The sequence below is a fragment of the Schistosoma haematobium genome, chromosome 1 (genome assembly GCF_000699445.3).
Source record: "Schistosoma haematobium chromosome 1, whole genome shotgun sequence".
NCBI lineage: Eukaryota > Metazoa > Platyhelminthes > Trematoda > Strigeidida > Schistosomatidae > Schistosoma > Schistosoma haematobium.
Window position 1 is genome coordinate 26,735,178 of NC_067196.1, and position 21,741 is coordinate 26,756,918.

Below are 21,741 nucleotides of genomic sequence, written 5' to 3' on the forward strand. Positions count from 1 at the left end.
AAGCGATCATGTTTTCACTCTAAATAAATGTTTTAGTTTTACATCAGGGACTGAACTTGGTTGTATAACCGTTTAAAACAAGAGAGCTCTGAACAGCTATTTCATCCTATTAACGAACTCCTTAACACAGAATGTTTACGACCTCCCAGAGATCGAACCCACTCTTTATGGTAGGTGCTTGACAATCAGACCACTGAGTTGGTATTCAGTGGTTTGCATCTTTAACTTTAGTTAGTAAATGCGATAAGCAACCTTCTTAAACATTTGAATTATCAATGCAATAATTTGTTGAATCTCTATCTTTATTAAGAAAATTCTTTGGTAAAGGTGAAGATCGATAGATAATCTGTTAAAAAGTGAATCATCATAATAGTATGCATTTTGTTGGTTGCAACGTGTTATGTTCACGTTTAAGTATATGCAGATTTAAAACTCTTAATGATCCAAACAATTTCTTCGACATTAATTCATTTTGATGTTAATAATATATATTCACTTTATAGATAGACTTTCTAACGTGATTCATAAATATTTATGCAACAAGACTCTGGAACAAAATTTTGAAAATATGATCAAACTGAACTAATTCTTATATATATATTACTAATAATTTTTATTTTATTTGTACAGAAACTAATTCGTATGAATATGCCATTAGATAGTGCAGGAACTGTACATTTCACAACAACACTATTTGCTTTAGTTCGAGAATCATTAGGTATTAAAATGGCTCCAGCTGAATTTATGGATATTAAAGATGCTGAATTACGTGAAACCATTAAAACATTATGGCCGGTACAAGCGAAACGATCATTAGACTTATTGTTACCACCAGATTCAGGTAAATTAAAATTATTTGAAATAATTGGGTTATGTGAGTAAACCGCGTGTTTTTCACCAAATATTTATGTTTACCACTCTGTCCAGCAAAAATGTGAATTAATGTAGTAAAACCTTTATCATACAAAATTTAGAGTAATTCGATAACTTCACTAGATAACTCTCTCTAACCATCGGACTTAGATCCTTGTGACTTCTTGTTATCCTCATAGTCAAAATGGTCCTGAGGCGGTAGCACGGGGTTCATACAAAGATAATAAAGCCAATGAAAAGTCTGACTTCTAAGAATATCCAGGAGTGTTTTGAACAACGGGAAAGATGTGATAAGTCTGCTATTACGTATATGAAGTATATTCAATGGGATAAAAATCAGCATACATGTAAACTGATTATCATCCAATACAATGATCCTAGTATAATAAATATATAAAACAGAAAATCCACTTCGTCAGAAAGACTAATCCGAATTAGTTTCATGAAACCTTAATCCATGTAAGGATTTACAAAACATAATGTCAACGACAATTATCAAAGTAACTTAGATATATCTCAACTAATAAAAATTTTATAAAGTTGGCATACTGAGTTGTTACGATCCCAGATAGACTGCTGATGAATGAAGGAAACTTTTCCACCTTTAGGCTGGATAATATTATTAAACATTATACTTATGGACTCTCACTTTTGTTTGTACTATCAACAATTCATTTTTTCTCTTTGACACAAAATACACACTGTATTATTACAACTCGATGCAAAAATGAAAACAAAGATATCAATCAGGTCAAGATTTGTGGAATGGAGTATATGTGAATCTTGTCCTAACTTTTGTCCAATCATTTACGAAATAGTACTGCCAAAAACACTACTGTAGAGAGCAATAAAGATTGTTACAGTCGATAGGCTAGTAGAAATAATAAACGGTAGAAAAAGATCCTCAAGATAAGTGTAAAAAACTGAAAATAAAAAAGCTCAGAGAAAGTACAGTAAGGAAGGAACCATTTTTTACTGAATTATTTTGACTCCATCATCTTTCATTTTTTCTTATTTTTAACTGATTGACGCCTACTCACGTTAGATTTAATAATCATTAACCTGTCTTCATCTATTTATTGCATAATCAATCAGTTTTTAGCTCTACAATCTGTGTTACTAATTTGGTATTCTATAATCTTTTGTATGTAATGTTGATTTGAGACATCACAGTCTTACTAAATTTGTTTGAATCTTTGATCTATCATAATAATATATAGTCAATTCTAATAAACTTCAGTTGTTAAGTTCAATGTGCAACTCTAATTTTAAAATATTATAGGTTTTCAGAAGCTAATGAAAACCCAACTAAATAAAATGAACTCTTATTATTCTAGTCAAAACTTTGTCAATGCTCGCTTCAATATAGATTAATTTGGGATTTATTAGTAATTACATGTGAATGATTATATCTTAGTCTTATGATATGATTAACATTGTGAGAATACAAAAACGTGTCATGCTGAATTAATCCGTAACATTGTGGAAAGTCAGTTATTAAATTATGATAATACCAACTTCCGAGCTAACAAAAATAATTGGTTTACTACATTACAAGATTTATCCTATCTTGACAAAAGTTCACCAAGTTTCTTGTTACCTATGTGGTTGCACCACAGTATTATACTGTACTGCTCAAGTCGTGTAAATGCCCGGAAAGCGTCTTGTTTTCTTGAAAATCAATATAAAACTGCCATCTTGCAAGGTACATCTATAATTGTGTGAACTGTGACAAAAACATTTTCCAAGACAAACAACTTAGGACATTCTACAAATTAAATAAAATTCCGCAGAACTTTCATAACGAAACCATAATTTTGAAATCAATAGTGATTTCGATATCAGTTTTTATAGTACTAGTAAACAGTCACGATCGATAGAGTTGAAATGTGTCGAAAGTGAAATATTTGTCACCGTCAGATCCTGGCTTGTTGTCGAGCTTTATCATGGAAATGAAACGAAATATTGATTTCTACATGTTTGTAAATATACCATTTAATCGATTACTAATAAGCACACGACTCTTGGTTGATACAAAATGTAATATGTACAACTATTTGGTCTGGTAGTCATATCATAAAATCTCTATCATTAAGGGAGAATAAAAACAAAACTATATACACATTGAAAAACAATATAAATAGTTATAAATTTTGTGTAATATTTTTTTGTTTATTTCATTAAAGAATATACATTTACCCGTCTTACTGTTGGAAAAATCTATGCTGGATTATTGATTTATGAAAATTGGCAAATGAATAAATCCACTGGCAATAAAAAGAATTTACATCAATTGAATACTGTAAGGTTTTATTTACTAATTTATACCACTTATTATTCTTTAATCTACTATAAAATATTAATGAAATTAGAAAAGTGATATAAGATATTTTATTTTTAATAGTCAAACTCTATTAGTTTTATTTTAAATTGATATTGAATGGTTGTAGGCGATCGGTAAGAGACTTTGTTCTTAGATTTCTTACTAGTTGATACGTTTTAGCAATCTTGGAAGGATTGATGCTATTCACAAGGACAGACGTTATCCAGCGCATTGACCAGAGATATTTACAATTGAGCAAAGTGAACTGTAATTGATCTTCTATAGAAATGATGTTAATATGAGTCGTTAAGCGTTAAGTAAATTAATATGATGGCCACAGTTTAAACATGACCGATAAAATTCGATCAGCTATTAAGCTTGAACAAAATGACATTGCTTGCTACTCAAAGATCGATTAGTAATAATTGTTTATATATAATTAGATTATAAGGGTTTGTTTGTTTCCAGCATTAACGGGCATCAGCTTGAGAATCATCACAAAATAATACCGCGAGCAACTATATCAGCAGTGATACAATTTAGTTCATTGTTTTATTTTCATTAATTGATAAAATAATGAGTCGATATCAGTCCATTCTGATATTTTAAGTTAACTATTACCGTCTTGAATAGCTTATTCTTGTTCAAATCTGTGTCACTCCTTTTTTGAAATATTTTATTTATTTAGAATCAAAAACCTGTTTTATATAGAATAAACTGACCTACTAAAATCATAAATATTTATCCACTCTTTCAGAGTTCCGCATATCTGTGAATGTTTTAAGATTTGGCACGGAATCAAAACAATACTTTATGTCGTGTACTTGTGACTTTGATAAACTGAGCGTCTCAACAAAATATATCTCATGAAATGTTTAGTAATCACATACAACCGTTATTAACCTTGAAAGGAACTAGTTAGGTACACTAGAATTAAGATGTAAAAATGGTAACTAAAACAATACACCTTTTTGCCATATACATAAACTGTTCAATAAACTTCAATCAATAAGATATATCATGTATAATTATTCATGAACAAGCCTTGAAAAAAATCCACCATATACGCCAACCAACAAAAAACCAGTAAGGCCTTCGAAGCCATTTAATGCATATAATAATGATCGTATCGATTACTCTGAAATAGCTTAGATTAACTCGTTATTGATATTTTGACTGAAATTCGATCAATCTGGGTATAGCATGCGGACATCCTGTGAGGATTGCCTCGATATACCCATAATGACACAAGTTAATATGAAATAAATGAAATCTGATTAGCACTGAATTCAGGAGCGCTTTTCGCACCATCTGAGGGTCAAAGTGAAGATCAACTTTGGGATCCAGGTAAATCCAGCTGACGAGTCCCAAACAGGACGAAAGGTTAATCGCGGATTCCAGTCCCAGACACATTCCATCTTTTCTATATGGAAACACAGGGAAAGAAGCCAATAAACTAATAACTAGGTTGTCCCATATGGCTAAATGAAAATATTTACTTTTTAAATTAGAATGTGTTTAGATTCATGATAACTACACAGTTGTCCAATTCTACTTAAACAGAATATTCTATAACTATATCTGTTTTTTTACTATATGCACTTAACGAACGAATTGATATTTTCATTTCAGAAACCTATACTTGAAGCATGCTTAACTCAAATGTTAGGACATGAGTAAGTTCAACTTGATATATCCATTTTTGTAACATATATTTTTAAAATTAAAAATGTGTAAAGACTGTTCAATCCAAAGATAGTTTGAACTACGAACTGAGGAATTTCATATTATGACGAAACACGTAACCAGTGACTCAGTTTTAATAGTGTTGTACTTGCATTCAGTCTGAAATCCAAACTAATTTTAACATAAACTTAAACAGAGAATTTTATTCTTGTACACGCCTAATGAATTACGCTTTCATACTCAAAACGATGATGGATGACATGGCTTAGTTTTCATCCCTTTTTCGTTTGTTTTATCATGTCGTTTTAGTTACTATTTTATTTCCCAATAACTGTGTTATGAGTGTGACATTTTCATGCTGATTATAATTTTTATCAACTGAAAAAAACACAATTATCATAAAAGTAACAATCGGAGAGTAAAATACCATAAAAAGTATCATTTACCCACTGTGCCAAACCAATAACGTGTTGACTGGTACGAGAAGCCTAAAGTCTTCATTGGTCCTTCTCGCCTAGCCCTGACTGTTGATTCCAGAATACCAATATTAGCTTCCACTATATGAATAATATATTTCAAACATACTTGTTATATATACAAACAAGCCAGACTACATTACACCATGATATAGAAAATAACAATTATACAATATCAAACACAAAAGTGGCTGTGATTGTGAGAGACTGTAACTAACAAATTGGGAATAACTTAAGAATATTAAATCATATAATACTAGCCAATAGGCCAAATAAAAGCTTATGATATAAGAGAATATATATATATATATATAATCTAGTTAATTAATACTTATACAATAAGAATATATGTATATTTGTCCATAATTCGATCTTCTCCGGATACAACACAAAGAATATTAACGAAACGGCTGTCCAGTGCTTCCAGGTTTTCCATGGTAGTCTAGCTTCAATTAACTCATGATCTCAACTACTGAAATTACTACTATCTCCACAAAGCTCCTTCTGATTTTTGAATGTGTTGTATGTTTTATCTATACTACATTAGGAAACAAGCGGAAATTGATTCATTAAAAATTAACATGTATTTAACATTGTATTTGTGAACAACTCCCATAAACAGTTAATTTAATTAATACTTTTCTCATTTTCAATGAAATTATCGTTAACTATTGTTAAAACACAGTAAATGATAATAGTCAATTATCAAAGTGAAAGTTAACTTGAAGAATGGTGATGATAATTCTTTTGAAATGTCGACAAAAACTTGGAAGTTATATTATGTATTATTTCTCCACTGCTGATAAGCCATAATTAATTATTAAAAATAATGATTTTCTATTATAGATTGAAACTAAATGGAAAGACTAATGAAAATTAAAAATAACTAAACACTTATGTCATCTAAAGGATATTTTACAGAACTGTATATCTCAGGGTTTTGGCATGTTATAGAATCCTTTGTATTCAAGCTTCATCATAAACTCAAAACTTTCAGAACAAACGACTTGAAGCACAATTGTTTATGTTCTCAACTCATATCACTTTTTATAAGATAAATATATCAAATGTTATATGTTATATGTGAGATCATAGATTGAAAATGCTCAAGTATCAAAACCAGAACAAAAACGGTTGGCCACCAATACATGATAGTTCTAATGATTCTCCGACTGACATCTGCTTGTGATCAAAATTCACTTTAAAAATAAAAAAGTTTCAGAGCTCATCCAACTAAAACTGTGTTCGTAAAATAACACTATATTGTAAAAGATTATGCACCGTATTAACAGTTTTTACATTTAACACAATTTAATTCTGATAAATTGATATTTTAAATTATTTATCTTTATTTTTATTGCCAGTCCATTTCATCTTGCAAATCGTCTACCAAACTGTAGTAAAGAACATTCACGTTATGGTAGTAAAGTGGATCTTAGATCCATTAATAATATGGAAATAGATCATGTAAGTGAAACATTTTTTAGTCATTCTTAAACCTAATATTACCGACGAACTTATTTGTTTTTAAATTAACAACCTTTTATAAACTAGGCCAAATAATTTTTGATCACAATACAAACTAACGTGATTGGTACTCAATAATATCTGTGAATAGTTGAAAGGATCTTGTGGAGAACGGTGTAATTCACAAATTATTATATTCATCACAGACTATTCTCAAATAGTATATCATTGAAAACCCTCAGAGTACTGGACAATTACTTCGTCTCTGTACAGGACCCCAAAGTGGTGATCACGCACGACCGCACTGGAAGTGGGTTGATAAGTGAGGAAAACTTCAGAACACTCGTATAATAAGTTTGATTAGAACTTGTAATTTACAGATATCTATTGCCTAATCTCCAAGTACACAAACTATCAAAAATAATTTTCTTTATATTTTTCTTGCAGATTCCTTTAGAAAATAATTACAAAGAGCAAACATTGAAATATAAACAGCACGAAAAAGAACTTGTGGAGAAATTAAATCAAATTAAACAAGAACAGTTAAATAATAATAATAAATATATGAGAGAAATATCGAAAACCACTAGCGAAATGACTAGAACTACTAATACTGTCAATAATGATAATATTAATAATAATACCAGACAAATCTTTCCAATTATTATCACATCACCTGAAGAAGAGAAATATGATAAGACATCTCCCACTGAACAAGATTATATTCATAAAAATTTAGGTATTATCAATGCAGTTAATAATAATAATAATGACGACGACGATGATGATGATGAGAGAGATGATGTACAAAATGTAGATAATTATCTATCACGAAAATCAATTCATTCTTTCTCTACTACAACTAGTACAGATTATACATATTATCCTAATGCACATTCAAATTACAACCAGAAACCACAAAATACATCACAAGATCAATATAACTCTCATATGAATAAAATTAAAGTATATACAAATATGCCAGATGCAGCAATCAGTCAACATAATAACGATAATAATTATTATAATCATAAGAATAAAGTTTCTGATGCAAATCAAAGGTTAACATTTTATCCTCATCCCCCAGAAACAGATAATCAATATTTAGTACCAAATCATATGTATGATAAACTTTATAAACTCAATGAAGACTTTTCAGGTAAAAGTAGGAGAGAAACAGAAGAAAGAAAAAGGGGAGGATTTTATAGAAAATGTACATACAATACATATCAGCAACGTACAAATCAGGCACATTTAGATTTCGCAGACGCAGTTCATACGTTGGTAAAACAAGCCAATGTTATGGCCAAAAGAAATAGAATCAACAAATACTTACGTAAGAAAGGCTAATTATCATGATAAACCTAACTTTACTACATTATGTATCGATTTTGTAAGCTGTGTTTGCAAACATCGAGAAAAAGACTTTCAGTTGTTTAATGTTCTGGGAATAATTCAGTAGCAGCTTAATAATAAAAAACACTCGGCTCTTACCCAGTAGGTCGGAGATTCGAATCCCACCTATGTTCTCAAGTTTGAGCAACATGGTAGCGCCATTAGTCCTTACAAAATGTGGCTCTAACCTAATTAAATAAACCAGTGTTTCATAAAATGAGTTACATAAATTCACTTAATTAATAACTCCTTTGAAATATTATAGCGTCTAGAAGGGGTTAAATGACTTTTCTGGCTGGCGTTTTCTAACAAGGTTACATTCTAAGGGGTTTATTTGCTAACCCCATGCCAAACCCTTCTTATTTATTCAGTAACTGTAAAAGGGGTATAGGTTTGTTTACGTCCATAATGATGTACTCATACTATGAAATATATATATATATATATATATATATATATATATTATTGAGCTCACAAAGCTGGATGATTTAATTACAGACCATTAGTTGTCATTCTGAATGGCGTCTTCAACCCCTACATTATTTAGTAGAAACTTCAGAATCCTGCATCGAAAAAACTCCAAGAATGCCACAGAATTACTAGATGCATCGCACAAGAAAGTCAGGCTGGCTTCAGACCTAGTCGTTTCTGCATAGACCACATATTCACCATTCATCAAGTTCTAGAACACAGGAATGCTTGTCGGTGTCAGACAGTGATAGTTTTTCTTGACTTGAAAGCAGCATTTGACTGTGTAGACTGAGAGGTTCTGTGGCAGTGTCTGTCATTGAAAGGTGTGCCATAGAAGTACACAAACATTGAGTAGGCTCTTTACCCGAACACTACTAGTCGAGTCAGAGCTTATGGCGAACTGTCATCTACTTTTGCAACCTCAAGTGGTGTCCGTCAAGGCTGTCCACTTTCCCCGTTTTTGTTTAACTTCATCATAGATCTACTGATGGAAATAACTTTCTCGTCGACTGAATTCTCGGGTATTGATCTCCATCCAGGAGGTCCACTTATCGACTTAGAATACACTGATGACATAGTCCCTGTTTGGTGAAGACGCTGATGGAATGCAGAGTCTTTTGGTAGCACTAAGCAACAATGCCAGAATGTTTGGAATGCGTTTCTCCCTCTCTAAATGCAAGTTTTTGCTTCAGAACTTGCCTGCGTCAACACCTGAACTAAGGATAGGGAGTGAATCAGTCGGACGCATCGACAACTTCGCTTATCTTGGAAGTCTGATCAGCTCTAACGAGTTAGTGTCTGACGAAATCTCAACACGGATTCAAAAAGCTCGTTCGGCTTTTGCCAACTTACGTCACCTATGGCGAACACGAGATATCTTTCTATCAATTAAGGGACGAGTATACTGCTCAGCAGTTCGTTCTGTTCTAATTTACGGCTTCGAAACGTGGCCATTAAGGGTAGAAGATACTCGTAAGCTCCTAGTATTTGACCACAAATGTCTTAGAAATATTACTCGCACCTGCTGGGATCACCGGGTAAGTAATAGTGAGGTTAGACACAGGGTATCAATGAATGATGGTAAACCAATTGATGAGGTTGTAAATCTTCACCAGCTGAGATGGTTGGGCCACGTGTTATGTATGCATGAACACCGATTACCACGACGCGCAATGCTGACTAGTGTTAGGGATGGCTGGAAGGAAGTTTGGGGCGGCCAAACCAAAAAGTGGCATCGGCCTATAGAGTCACTAACTTCTGGTCTGAGCCATGTTGGTAGATACAGACTACTTGGTTGGGGTCCACGCGACTATCGCAACCAACGGTTGAAGACTCTTGATGACACGGCTCAGAATCGATCACAATGGCGTAGGTGTCTACATTCTTTGTCTTCCCTTAAACCATGAGATTAAAATTGCTTTATGCCTTTATTTCTATGAACTAATTCTTTCTCCCTGTATCATATTCTTATATGAAATCTTTCCTTTATATTTTACTACCATTGAAGTAATTGCTTCTATGAATTTGGTGTTCATCTTGTCGTGCTAATGAGGTATGGCAACTTGGACCGACGCATATATGTGCCTGTTAGTACATTGCGGCTGACTGACTGACGGCACTCAGATCAATTTCCAGTCAACAGACACATCGACATTAAGCCAACCTATGAACCCATGCTTGTAAGGTGTAATCGATGTAGTCTGTCAATTTTTAAGTGAGACAGTAAATCACTGATATTAGTGAATGATGGTCACATTGTGCAATTCGGGAGTTAACTAATGTTTAAAATGTGAAGTACTGAATTCCATACTCGCTGTGAACTAAGTTTTAGATCCAAAACCATGTGTGATAATCAGCACGCACTACCAAATATGGGCCCAAAAATGAGACATGAAACAGCTATATAATTCTTTATAGGCCTTTTTAATGATTAGTTAATGCCAGTTCATGGAGAAAAACAATCTTCAAGACACACAAATCAAAGAGCAATCTGGAACACAATATAAATGGAATTCCTATCTACAATATAAATATCTTTCCCACTTTATTTAAGAAGAAATGGTCAATGAAAGTATACTAAGTGATAGATGTATATATGAAGTTGCTTCAATTATTAAATTTCGTTGTACCTAATTTAACAAACTTGATGTTTGAATTTGGCGATTTAAATTTATCTAATTCATCCCATGAATTTTAGACGGTTTTAGTAATAGAATAGATTAATCGTAGTTAGGACACCCAGTTTGTTCTGTTTGGGATTCGTCAGCTGGACGTACTTGCGACAAAGTGTTGATGTTTATACTGGAACTCGAATCCAATATCTTCTGCTTCAATTCACACGTCAACATCAAGCTGTAGGTACATCTAGCTGACCGATTCTAATTAGGATGAAATATGCATTTTATATTTCACTTCCAACCACAATTCAAATATTTTAAATCTTATTATAAAATGGATACATAGAAACAATCCGCTCATGCTGTACATATTCTAATCAACGCCGATCAAAATTCAGTCATGAAAGTCGAAAACGGATTAAGATAAGGACTTACTAATAACAGAAAAATTATAGTAATGTTATAAAAAGTTTAGTTTACTACAAAAGATGTTTGGTATATGTAAAACTAAAATCAGAGTATTTATTGTTACTTGTGATCTTTTTTTCTAATTTTAGGAAAAAGTGCAAAAGATGTTGACTGGGATACACTTTCATTTCATAGAGTTAATATGAGTCCAAGATCATTTGATCGCAATACACGATATTATGGCAACAGTATATCAAGTCATCATAAACGCAAAAGAGTTTTGTATGATGAAAACCATAATGGCTATAAAAGCTTTTACTTAAATTTGCCAAATAATTACCCATCAGTTTTGTACGACATGCCACAGTGTAGTTCAACAAGAGATGATGAAACAGATGAAAATAATTCATTTAACGAAGGATTTCGTATAATTGATTTAGAACATCATCAAGATAGTCCAACAGTTTATGATGAAGCATATGATCAATCCTATGCAACGCAAATCGAAAGATCTGCATCAATTCATGAAATACGTCAAAAAAGTGAAAATAAGACTAACAATGAATACAATATACAAAAACCCCAAAATGCATTATATCATTCATTACACATGATTCCATGTGAATCCAAAATTAAATCTTATGTTCAAAGTGAACAAGATTTAAATCTTGCCACTAGCCATCTGAATCATATCAATCCGTCCAATAGATCAGACCAAATGATCGAAATGAAGGAAAGTGAAATTCAATTTCCTCGTTTACTTAAATCGCCAACAACCAGTGATGATTTTGACTCAATATACTACCCTATAAAACATCACAGAACAGGTTCACTAACTTTTTACTCATGTCCACCACATGAAACCGATTCTCACTGTTCCATGGATCCAAGTGCTAGTGCTTTTGTTAAGCATTCATAATAAAAGTACAATGTGTATAAAAAATTTATTATGGAAAATAACTTATTTCATACATTTAGAATAGGAAGGAAGGGCAATAAAAGAAAGTATAAAACGTGTCCATCGAGCAAACGATATATATGGAGAGTCGTAAACTGGCGAGTTTTGTGCTTAGATGATCTCGCCAAGTGTTAGTCATTATGAAAATCATAAGGACACTAAGATTACAAGAAATCATTCTCCTTGAATAGTTTACAGTATAAAAATAAATATTCAGGAAGAGATATTTATTACTTTGATATGACTACTCAAGTGTGAATTTAAAATTTAAACCAAGGTTTAACCCAGGACAGTTAAGTTATAAAGCAACCATGACGCTAATTAACTAGTTATTAGGTTAGAAATCCAGTGGTACATGCTTTCTAACTTCGGTTAATTTGTGATAGAATGCAAACATGCAACTTGATTTTGTAATTTACATCAAGGATTAACCTTAGTTGAGTAACTCCTGGAAGCTAGAAAGCAATAAACAGCTGCTCCATTCTGGTATAGGACTCCTCAGCAGTTTGGATTCATAGTCCCACGGGGATCGAACCTTGAATAGACATGCAAAATCGCTAATTGATTGACGTTAGTGATTCGAACCACTGAATATCAACTCAGTAATCTAAAGATTAAATGCTCGTTGCGAGACCTGAGGGTTTTGGTTCAATCTGTAAAGGATTTGTGGATGAGAACTTCTGAGTCCAATACTATGACGAAACAGCTGTACACTGGCTCCTCGGATAACTGCAGTCATTTCGTGACATAAACTTTTAAACTCGACAATCTACAGAAACCTATAAATAATTTAATCACATTCTTTTCATACAAAACGTCATAACGCAGGTTGATTTACAAGTTGCTTAGAACACAATCAGCCCGTCATATGACTAGTTTACGATAATCTACGATAACCTGTTACCGTTATGACTTCACTAAAACTAAAACTTTATAACAGTACTAGAAATCAATATAATTACAGTCGTAGTAATAGTTCCAATTTTCTGAAAGTGTGAACGAAATTTAGAAAGAAATTAAAACCTTCAGATGATGATTAACCCTGTTCCTGAAAATTCTGTCTTCAGGGAAATTTTCAGAAATACAAAATCATTCTGCGATATTCATTAAGAATAATATTACGCATTATCTTTTGGCAAATACTTGGTGTATAATGACCATCTAAACCACCAACCAATCAAATCCTATTCATTTTAACCGACAATCTATTGGGTGACAAAACTCAGGGCGATTGGATAGCACAGCAACTTTTAACTTCATAAAGATAAATAACAAACGAATGTCACTATCCATAAGGAAGTTATTCAAACACTATCCTTTAGTTGGTATACAAAGTAATCCGCTAAAATTGACTCCATTTATCAGAGATAAAAAAACGACATCCTCAGTATAATTTATCGATCTTATCTAAAATAATATCATTTTTAAAAAGAAATCCAAATGAAACTCTGATTATCTAAACTGATTATACCACACTACTATGTTGAGTATTTGGAAATTGTAATTATTTCACTAAGAGGGAAAGGTGGAGAGATTCCATAAATTTAAGCAATACAAGAACGACAATATTTGCAATATACGATAGGTTTGCAAAGGAGTCAGACACCTTTTATCATACAATTTGAAGTAATGCTATCAATCCCCATAACATTTATTTACAACAATAAAATTACTTTGGACAACTAGGAACATGAAAATAAGAAATCAATGTCAACTCGAATACATCAGACAAATTGAAGCAATTTCCAAACAAAAGGACTGGTTATGAACAGGGCAAAACAAACTCATTCCCGAAGTCCAAGCATTTCCCTGTGGTTGTGGACAGTTTCATACAAGAAGTACTGTAGATGAACACTTTTGATTCAAAATGCAACTCTAATATGCTGTCACCATTATTATTTGGCAAATTAAGCCAAGATCAACTGTCAGGAATCATAACAAATAGCAATAACCAGTTAAACTTAAATATACAAGAATAAGGTCCATCAGAAACACTATGAAAACCACTCAATAATTACTGCAAGGAGAAAATCATGGTTGTTGCTTCCCAGGTAGAACGTAAAATAAACCAACCATCTTATTTCTAGCATATTTGAGGATAAAAGGTGAAATACCATTCAACTCTGTATCAGCGACGAATATGAAGTAGCTGGGACCAAGAACATAAGACCAATGTGAGGTCTGGATATCACAGAGACCCCACTCGAACCTTGAAGGTAAAAAGAACACTGTACTTCATAGTTAGTCAAACTAGACAGATCAAGAACAATTAGCAACGCAATATTACTAGACGATAAGTTCTCTGCACATATAAAGGAAGTCTTTTATGTGGCATTACATACCCCGCGTGGTCACTTCCTAAGAAACGATCAATGGAACTCATGCAGTATCACACTAACTACCCATAAACCACCCAAAACAAACGCCGTCCCGTAAGCCTAAAAAACAAACTGTTTGACCCCCACATTTGTATTCCGGCGCCCTTTGGAGACCCCTCTGTTATACTTACCACTCAACTGGCTCAGTCAATCAGTCAGCAACAACGTAGAGCTTCGTACGTACGTACATCAGTTCAAGTTGCCATACCACATTAACACATAGATACAATTGTCGATTAAAATCCCATATTGGTAGAGGTAGTAAAAATATAAGCATAAGTATAACCCAGTCAAATAAAAGTGGGAAGAGAAAAAGAAGGGGCGTGAAGAATCCAGATTAGGATTTGGGAGAACACAGAGTTGATGTACCTGTGCCATTGCAAACGATATCGAGCCACGTCATTCAAGGTCTCCAACCATCGATTGCTATCATCTCACAGTCCCCAACCAGGTAGTCTACACATACCAACATGGTTCAGTCAACTTGTCAATGACTTCATGAATTTGTGCTGTTTTGGTCTGGCCGCCACTAGATTTCTCCCCACCTACTCCTACACCATAAAACATCGCACGTCGGGGCAGTCAGTGGTTGGGCATAAGTAACACACATCCCAGCCATCCCAACTGATGAAGTTTCACTAATTCATCAATTGATTTGCCATCCTTAACAAGTACCTGTTTTCTAACAACGGCATTATTTACTCAGTGGTCTCAGGTTATACGAGCAATGCTTCAGTCACCCGTGAACGAATACTAGTAACTGACGAATACCCTCTACTCTTACCAGCCATGTTTCGTAGTCATAAAGTGGGACGGCACGGACTGCTGCGCAGTAAGTCCGTCCTTTGGTTAGTAGACAGATATCTCAAACGTCCAGGAAGTGTCTAAGAACTTGTGGTTGAACATCTTTAGTTTTATTTGAGAAGCATCCCAAACAGTGAATCACGCCCAGATAGCGTTTTGGAACAACGTACCACGCCCGTTAGTAAATGAAGCAGTTATAAGAGCGAACTCATCACAGCAATAAACCTCGCTAACTAGACCATCGCTGTCCCAATAGTTGACAAGTACTCCCTTGACCCTAATCCTTTTGGATGTAGACACTAGATTTCGAAGTCTCGTAAATCCTACTGGCTTCAAAACAAAATATTTCTCCGAAAACAATTTTGTTTTAGGCTTTGCTTCACCTCAGATTTTCCACTTGTAATTGTCCATCTATTCTACCCGTGTACATTTTTACTATTACTTCCATTAATATTTCATACGTATGTTCTACATCTTGTCATAAACGGACGAATACGACGAACCGTATAGCTAGTACCGATTCCTATAAAGTGCAAGTGAAACAAGGCAACAACACCAAGACACACCTTAGAGATTGACATCTGACCTGACCTACAAAACGCGTCATACCAGGTGCTTGAAAAACGTTCTTTGATAAGCTGATAAACGCGAAATCAGATTTTCGGAGACTTCTGTTTAGCTTCAAACGAATAAAGTGTACGCAAATAATAATTCAAATAGGCTGATGAAAAACATTTATTGAAATCACATCGAAATTATCGTCTGCGATTATCCCTTATTTTCCTTGGAGTTCTTTCGCGACCTGATCTGCTCCTGCTTCGGTCTCGCCGCTGCCATCCTGATGATGAACGCGAGCGTGAACGGTAGAAATTTTTGTTACGATTGTATCTTGCATTGTAATTGAATTTATAATTATAATTGAAAGAAGGTACATCTCCATACGGTGTCCACGATCGATCTCGACGGTTACCGTCAAAGTATTCATCAGATGAGCGGGAACGACGGTCGCGAGTGTCGTGAACTTCCTTGCGTCCCCTCCGATCATGACGAGATCCACCAGAATGCTTATAACCACTCTGACGTTCATTTCTAGGAGAGTCTCTATATTGCGACCGACTTTTACTTTTAGAATGCCGATTGGAGGAGACATGGTCGTTTCGGGGTCTCTTAGCAACAGGACTTTCATCTTTCGTTACAGACTGTGGTGAAACGTCCCTCGAGTTTGAGGGTGAGATCGACTCATTCTTATCGGATACTGAAGAATTACGACGGTCTAAGGACCCATCAGCTGGGCTCACGTCGACAACAGAACGTGAAGAGTGGTCAGCAACATCAGGATCAGTCCTAGCAGGTGAATGTTCCAAACTTCCACTGTGCTCACGAGATGGACTTTGATGGGAATTGTGACTGACAGAGGACCTATTGGACTTGCGTTGGGACCGCTTCACACTACTTGATTTTGAACGAGAATGGACTGATGACTGTGAACGGTGAAGAGATGCTGATCGACCATCACTGGATGCAGAATGAGCTCTTTCTACATCTTCTCTTTGTGATGAATGAGAGTATTTATGTTTCCCCGAACGTGAACTTCGACTTGAATGACTTCTTTCTTTAGTTCGCTTTGGTGGACTACCATCCGAACTAGAACGGTTACGGTTAGATTCCTCACGAGAAGCATCTTTCGAATATTGAGAAGACTGTGACCGGTCTTTGCGTTTTGGTGGAGTCTGTGAACCATAAGACCGCCTCTCTCTGGGTGAACTCACTTTCGACTCGTCACTTGCTGCACCATTCCCATTGCGCGACAAACTTTTGGACCGGGCACGCGAGTGGTAACCTTTAGTTTGAGGACTTCTTGACCTGTATGGTGTCCCACTGCGGCTCGAATGAGATCGAGAGTGACGGCTGGCACTAGAACGACTCCTCTTAGATGTACTTCTCTTGCCTGAGCTCACACTCCGGCTCGAACCCGACCTACTTCGACGATATGATTGTCCGGATGACCGAGTGCGTTCAACGTAATATCCCTCTGCAATTTTGAACAACTCGTCAGGAATTGTTTGACGGGCTTCCTTCAGCACTTCAATAAGTTCCCGAGCCTAAACAAATATTAGGATAAAAAAAGTATAGCTTACCAATCTCGGTTGTTTGGCACTAAAGAATGTATATGCAGTGCCTTTCTTGTCACTTCTACCTGTTCGTCCAATTCTGTGGATGTAATCTTCAGTTTGCGATGGATAGTCATAATTGATTATATACCGGACATCGTTAATATCTACAAATAAGGAAGCGGCATTGTTATCACTATTCAGAAAAAGTTTATTAGGACCCGTTAGCTCAACACATAGTAACTAAATTCCGCAACAATCAAAGCCTAATTAGATAGACCAACCTGGCACGTTTCATAAGGCCGAGGTGGCGTGGTTTTCATGGGTCCAGAACGGACACCAAAGTTCTGGTTCCCAAATCGCGTCCAAACGGAAGTATGGAGACCAATTTTATCCCAGAATTTTGCAACGAATACATAGTTCCAAGCTTACCGATCCAAATATTCAAATGAACGAAACCTTGTTCACCAACCAATTACAAAAACCAGCTTAGGACGAATACGTATCCAGAGGAACAAGATGATTGAGGTTGGATGATTTAACGCAAGATGTTCATGTGACTCTCTTATATCACCAAATCGTTCGTTACACTAATATCCAATGTACCAATCCAACTGTTAAGACGGTCGACCAGACATAATCTGTGTCCAATACACGACCAAATGATTGGCGAAACCAAATTATACCAGTTTAACCAGAGGCCAATAATGGAGCCAATCGCTCCAACGACTCCAGAATGCCAAAACTCACCACACCCTGACATGTGATAGTTGAATAAGAAGAAAGTTACTCAGTGGTTGTTTAGGAATATTCAACAACAAAGAAGTAAAGACTTACCTAAGCCTCTAGATGCGACATCTGTGGCAACAAGAACAGATATATGACCTTCACGAAACACTACGAATTAGTGGGACAGAACTCAACTTACTGTCTAGAGCACGATCGCGTTCTTTTTGGTGTTTATCTCCATGCATGGCTGTCGCATCGAAACCCTTATCTTGAAGTTTTTGACAAAGTTCATCCGCACGTTTTTTGGTTTCCGTAAAGACAAGCACACGAGCATTGTCGAAGGAATTGAGTAGGCTGAGGAGGCGCTTGAACTTTTCACTCTCATTCAGAATTTCTACATGTTGTCGAATGTTGTGATTCGCACTCAACTTGGTTGAACCAACATTTATTTGAATGTAATCATAAAGGAAGTCTTCTGCCAGTGCTTTTACTTCCCTAGGCCATGTGGCCGACCACATCAAAGTCTGTCGGTCCGGACGAACTTGTGAGACAACCCTTCTAATAGAAGGTTCGAAACCCATATCCAACATACGATCAGCCTCGTCTAGCACTAAATAAGTACAGCGACGCATATTTGTATGTCTCGATTCCAGAAAATCCAGGAGACGACCGGGAGTCGCTATAACTACTTCAGGAGACTGTCCCAAAGCTTCTGCCTGACCAGTTCTTGATGCCCCACCATAAAGACATGCAGACTTGAACCCAGCTGAATAACAAAAATCTTCGGCAACCTTTTCTACTTGTTGCGCAAGCTCTCTAGTTGGAACAAGGATTAAAACAATCGGTCCATCCCCTCGTTTCAGGCTCGGTTGGGCTTTGGCGTGAACGATCGCTGGCAGGAGGAAACTAGCTGTCTTCCCTGATCCTGTCTGAGCTATCCCAACCAAATCACGTCCGCTGAGTGCTACCGGCCAACCCTGACACTGAATAGGGGTAGGCGAGTCCCACTTGCTTTTCTTGATTACGCTCATTATGTAACTTGGGAAGCCGGCCTCACTGAATTTGAACAAGGGCCTAGGAACATTGTGTCCAAGAACAGTAACTTTGTGCTTGGATCGAAACTCCTCGACATCTCTACGTGAACGATCACGAACGCTCGAACATTCATGATAAAACTTCTTTTCGAATTTAGCAAGAGTGTACGCACTCCAATCTACGGACCGAAGCCTCCTACCTCCTCCAAAAAAACCCCTGAAAATAGTTAAATCAAATAAGTCTACTTACCTTCGTCTAGGTGAGCGGAATCTGGAAAACCTGTAATAGGGCATCACTAAGAATGAACTACCCACTAATGACAAACTCGAACAAATAACAGGACCGAGTCAAATGACCCAGTGAAACAATGCAAGACTCAAAGTTCAATATACCATGAATTTAATATTAATTCAGCACTAGTCGTGAATGAAAAAATTAAATTATATTAAAGCGGCTCAAACGAAGTTTCCTCTTAGCAAGCAGGTATCGTCTGATTTACTATTTTTCGTTGATGATTTGAAACTTGAGAGAAGTACGTAATCAAGACGATAAACTGGCACTTCTGGAGTATCTGACTTTACTTCAAAGTGTAGAGTAGTCCATCTGAAACATGCTGCAGACTACAAGTACAACTTAGGCAACTCCCCTCCAAAGGTATCACAAGTTGAAAAAAATCTAGGAGTGTTGGTATCCTATGTTTTGAAGTCTTACGCTAACTGCGACAAAAATGCCTGCCGAGCAAACCTCGCACTGGTAATGTTGAAGTGCATTTTCGGCCAGTTCGACGGAAGGACTTTCTACATAATCTTCAACAGCTTTATCCGTCCCTATTTAGAGTGCAGAAACATAGTATTTCCCCCTTCACTTCAAAAGGAACGCATCCAAAGGCGAGTCACGAAATCGATTCGGAACACAAATGCAAGCCTCATGAGGAGCGCCTTCAATCACTGAACTTTGACCCACTAGAATACAGGCGTCTTAAAGGTGACCTAATGGCTTATAGCATCCATAACACTTACGGACACCCCCATACAAACTTAAGCTTAGTCCCAACACAAAGCTCAGAGGTAACACCCAGAAACTGGAGACACGAGACGGCAGAATGGACTGTAGATACGCCTTCTACTTCTTAAGAGTAGTCAAATGTGGAAATTTACTGGCAGCTGACCTAGTCCAAGTGACCTCACAGGAGTCCTTTAAGAGAAAACATATTCTTAAGGACTTAGAACAATATATTACCAGGATTTACCAACTTTTCGTTTGTCTCTTTCGTCGTTAATATACCTAGGTATCGGTAATCCATTGTTAATAGATACAGAAGCCCCTTAAGCGAAAGCTTCTTCTATCCCATCCAGAACCATTTGAAGCTGCAGTGTCTGGTAGCAATTGATCATCTTGCTCAGGTATAGGTATACGAAACAAGAGGCAAAATAATTATTGACACGGTTTGATATGCCATTTTTCGTATTTAATAATGTATCAAGTTTCCTATCTGAAGACTGTTTGGACTTTGTTTAGATCACCTCAAATGTTAGGGAGTTACAATATGTAACTAATCATACAGTAAAAGTTTTATTATGTTGTATCTCTTGTTTGCAAGTATTTCCTACGACTTTTCGGTGAGGCTTGACTTGAAAACAATTATTCAGGCGGATTCCCAGGAATTTCGTCTGACAAATTACCGAAGCGAATAGCTCTGTGATTCTTCAACAGTGGTGCTGACCAATATCAACTTTATTTAACATATCTCCTACTGAAGGAGCTCGGCCAAACATCCGAACCAGATAACGTTTCAAAACACCTCCGAGAACACGTCCTTAGATGATTACTCAGCCTCGATATTATCCCAATTGATTCATCATAGTATTGAGCAGGTTTCTACGTGACATATATGAGGTATGAGAGCACACAACATCTGCTATGATGGCATCTAAAATACGATCATGCTATGACTCATTTAAAACAAATTTCTCGCGTAGGATTGTGAGGATAAATTACATTTGATACGGGGTCATCAGAACTGTAATTTGGCTTGAACCTGTTGGCAATTTATGCGTCATAGTGACTAAGGTTTTCACTGGAAACAGATGAGTTGTGAAAACAGGCAACATTTGCTTTGGTGCCGTCGAAATTTGATAGTCAGCATCTGATATGACGTCATTAATCCGATCAGAAATCGATTTGTTTGAAACATTTGCCACATGATTATGTTGAAATTCACCCAACGTGACTGGATAATTGAAATGAGAGACATCTGATACAAGTACATTTGAACACTGTCCAGGGTCTATCTTCCTAAAGACTTTGTTGACCTCTCCCTTTTAAAATTCTTGTCAATAATTGGTATGTTTGGTCGTCACTAATTTTTATGTCGAAATCGTTTATTACTTATGCTTGTAAAATGAGGAACAACTGCAAATTCGACTCTTCGTTTGATCCTTTGTTGGACGTATGATTCACCTCTATATTCGCTTGCTCACGTTAATTAGCTTTTCTGCTTGAATTCAGCT

At 35.6% G+C, this 21,741-nt stretch overlaps 2 protein-coding genes across 3 annotated transcripts in view; one reads left to right on the top strand and one right to left on the bottom strand.

The window, feature by feature from the left end:
- CACNA1B_1 (Voltage-dependent N-type calcium channel subunit alpha-1B) overlaps window positions 1–13,339 on the top strand; it is an 81,280-nt gene extending 67,941 nt beyond the window's left edge. The window contains exons 24-29 of the mRNA XM_051208096.1: window positions 631–841; window positions 3,060–3,175; window positions 4,829–4,872; window positions 6,723–6,825; window positions 7,273–8,161; window positions 11,366–13,339. Coding sequence (XP_051073570.1) covers window positions 631–841; window positions 3,060–3,175; window positions 4,829–4,872; window positions 6,723–6,825; window positions 7,273–8,161; window positions 11,366–12,135 — 2,133 coding nt within the window. The 3' untranslated portion in view covers window positions 12,136–13,339. The remainder of the gene's footprint in view (window positions 1–630; window positions 842–3,059; window positions 3,176–4,828; window positions 4,873–6,722; window positions 6,826–7,272; window positions 8,162–11,365) is intronic.
- Window positions 13,340–15,484: 2,145 nt separating this feature from the next.
- DDX5_1 (putative ATP-dependent RNA helicase ddx5) lies at window positions 15,485–19,605 on the bottom strand. 2 transcript variants are annotated; one of them, XM_051214456.1, is made up of 5 exons: window positions 19,481–19,605; window positions 18,396–19,447; window positions 17,752–18,352; window positions 17,495–17,634; window positions 15,485–17,458 (listed from the first exon to the last, which is right to left on the bottom strand). In XM_051214456.1, exons 1-3 carry the CDS (start codon window positions 19,522–19,524, stop codon window positions 18,279–18,281), a joined length of 1,170 nt encoding a protein of 389 aa, XP_051073571.1. In that variant the 5' UTR covers window positions 19,525–19,605; the 3' UTR covers window positions 15,485–17,458; window positions 17,495–17,634; window positions 17,752–18,278. The 2 variants fall into 2 exon arrangements, with proteins under 2 accessions (XP_051073571.1, XP_051073572.1); XM_051214457.1 differs by having other exon boundaries at window positions 16,076–17,458; window positions 18,305–18,352.
- Window positions 19,606–21,741: the final 2,136 nt, after the last annotated feature.

Bases quoted from the DNA above. Each gene is read 5' to 3' on its own strand.
- DDX5_1 (XM_051214457.1), bottom strand. From the start codon at position 19,524: ATGCCCTATTACAGGTTTTCCAGATTCCGCTCACCTAGACGAAG. The intron at 18,353-18,395 runs GTAAGTTGAGTT...TGTTTCGTGAAG, and splicing joins ACGCGATCGTGCTCTAGACA to GTCATATATCTGTTCTTGTT. The intron at 17,635-18,304 runs GTAAGTCTTTAC...CCTTATTTGTAG, and splicing joins TGTCGCATCTAGAGGCTTAG to ATATTAACGATGTCCGGTAT.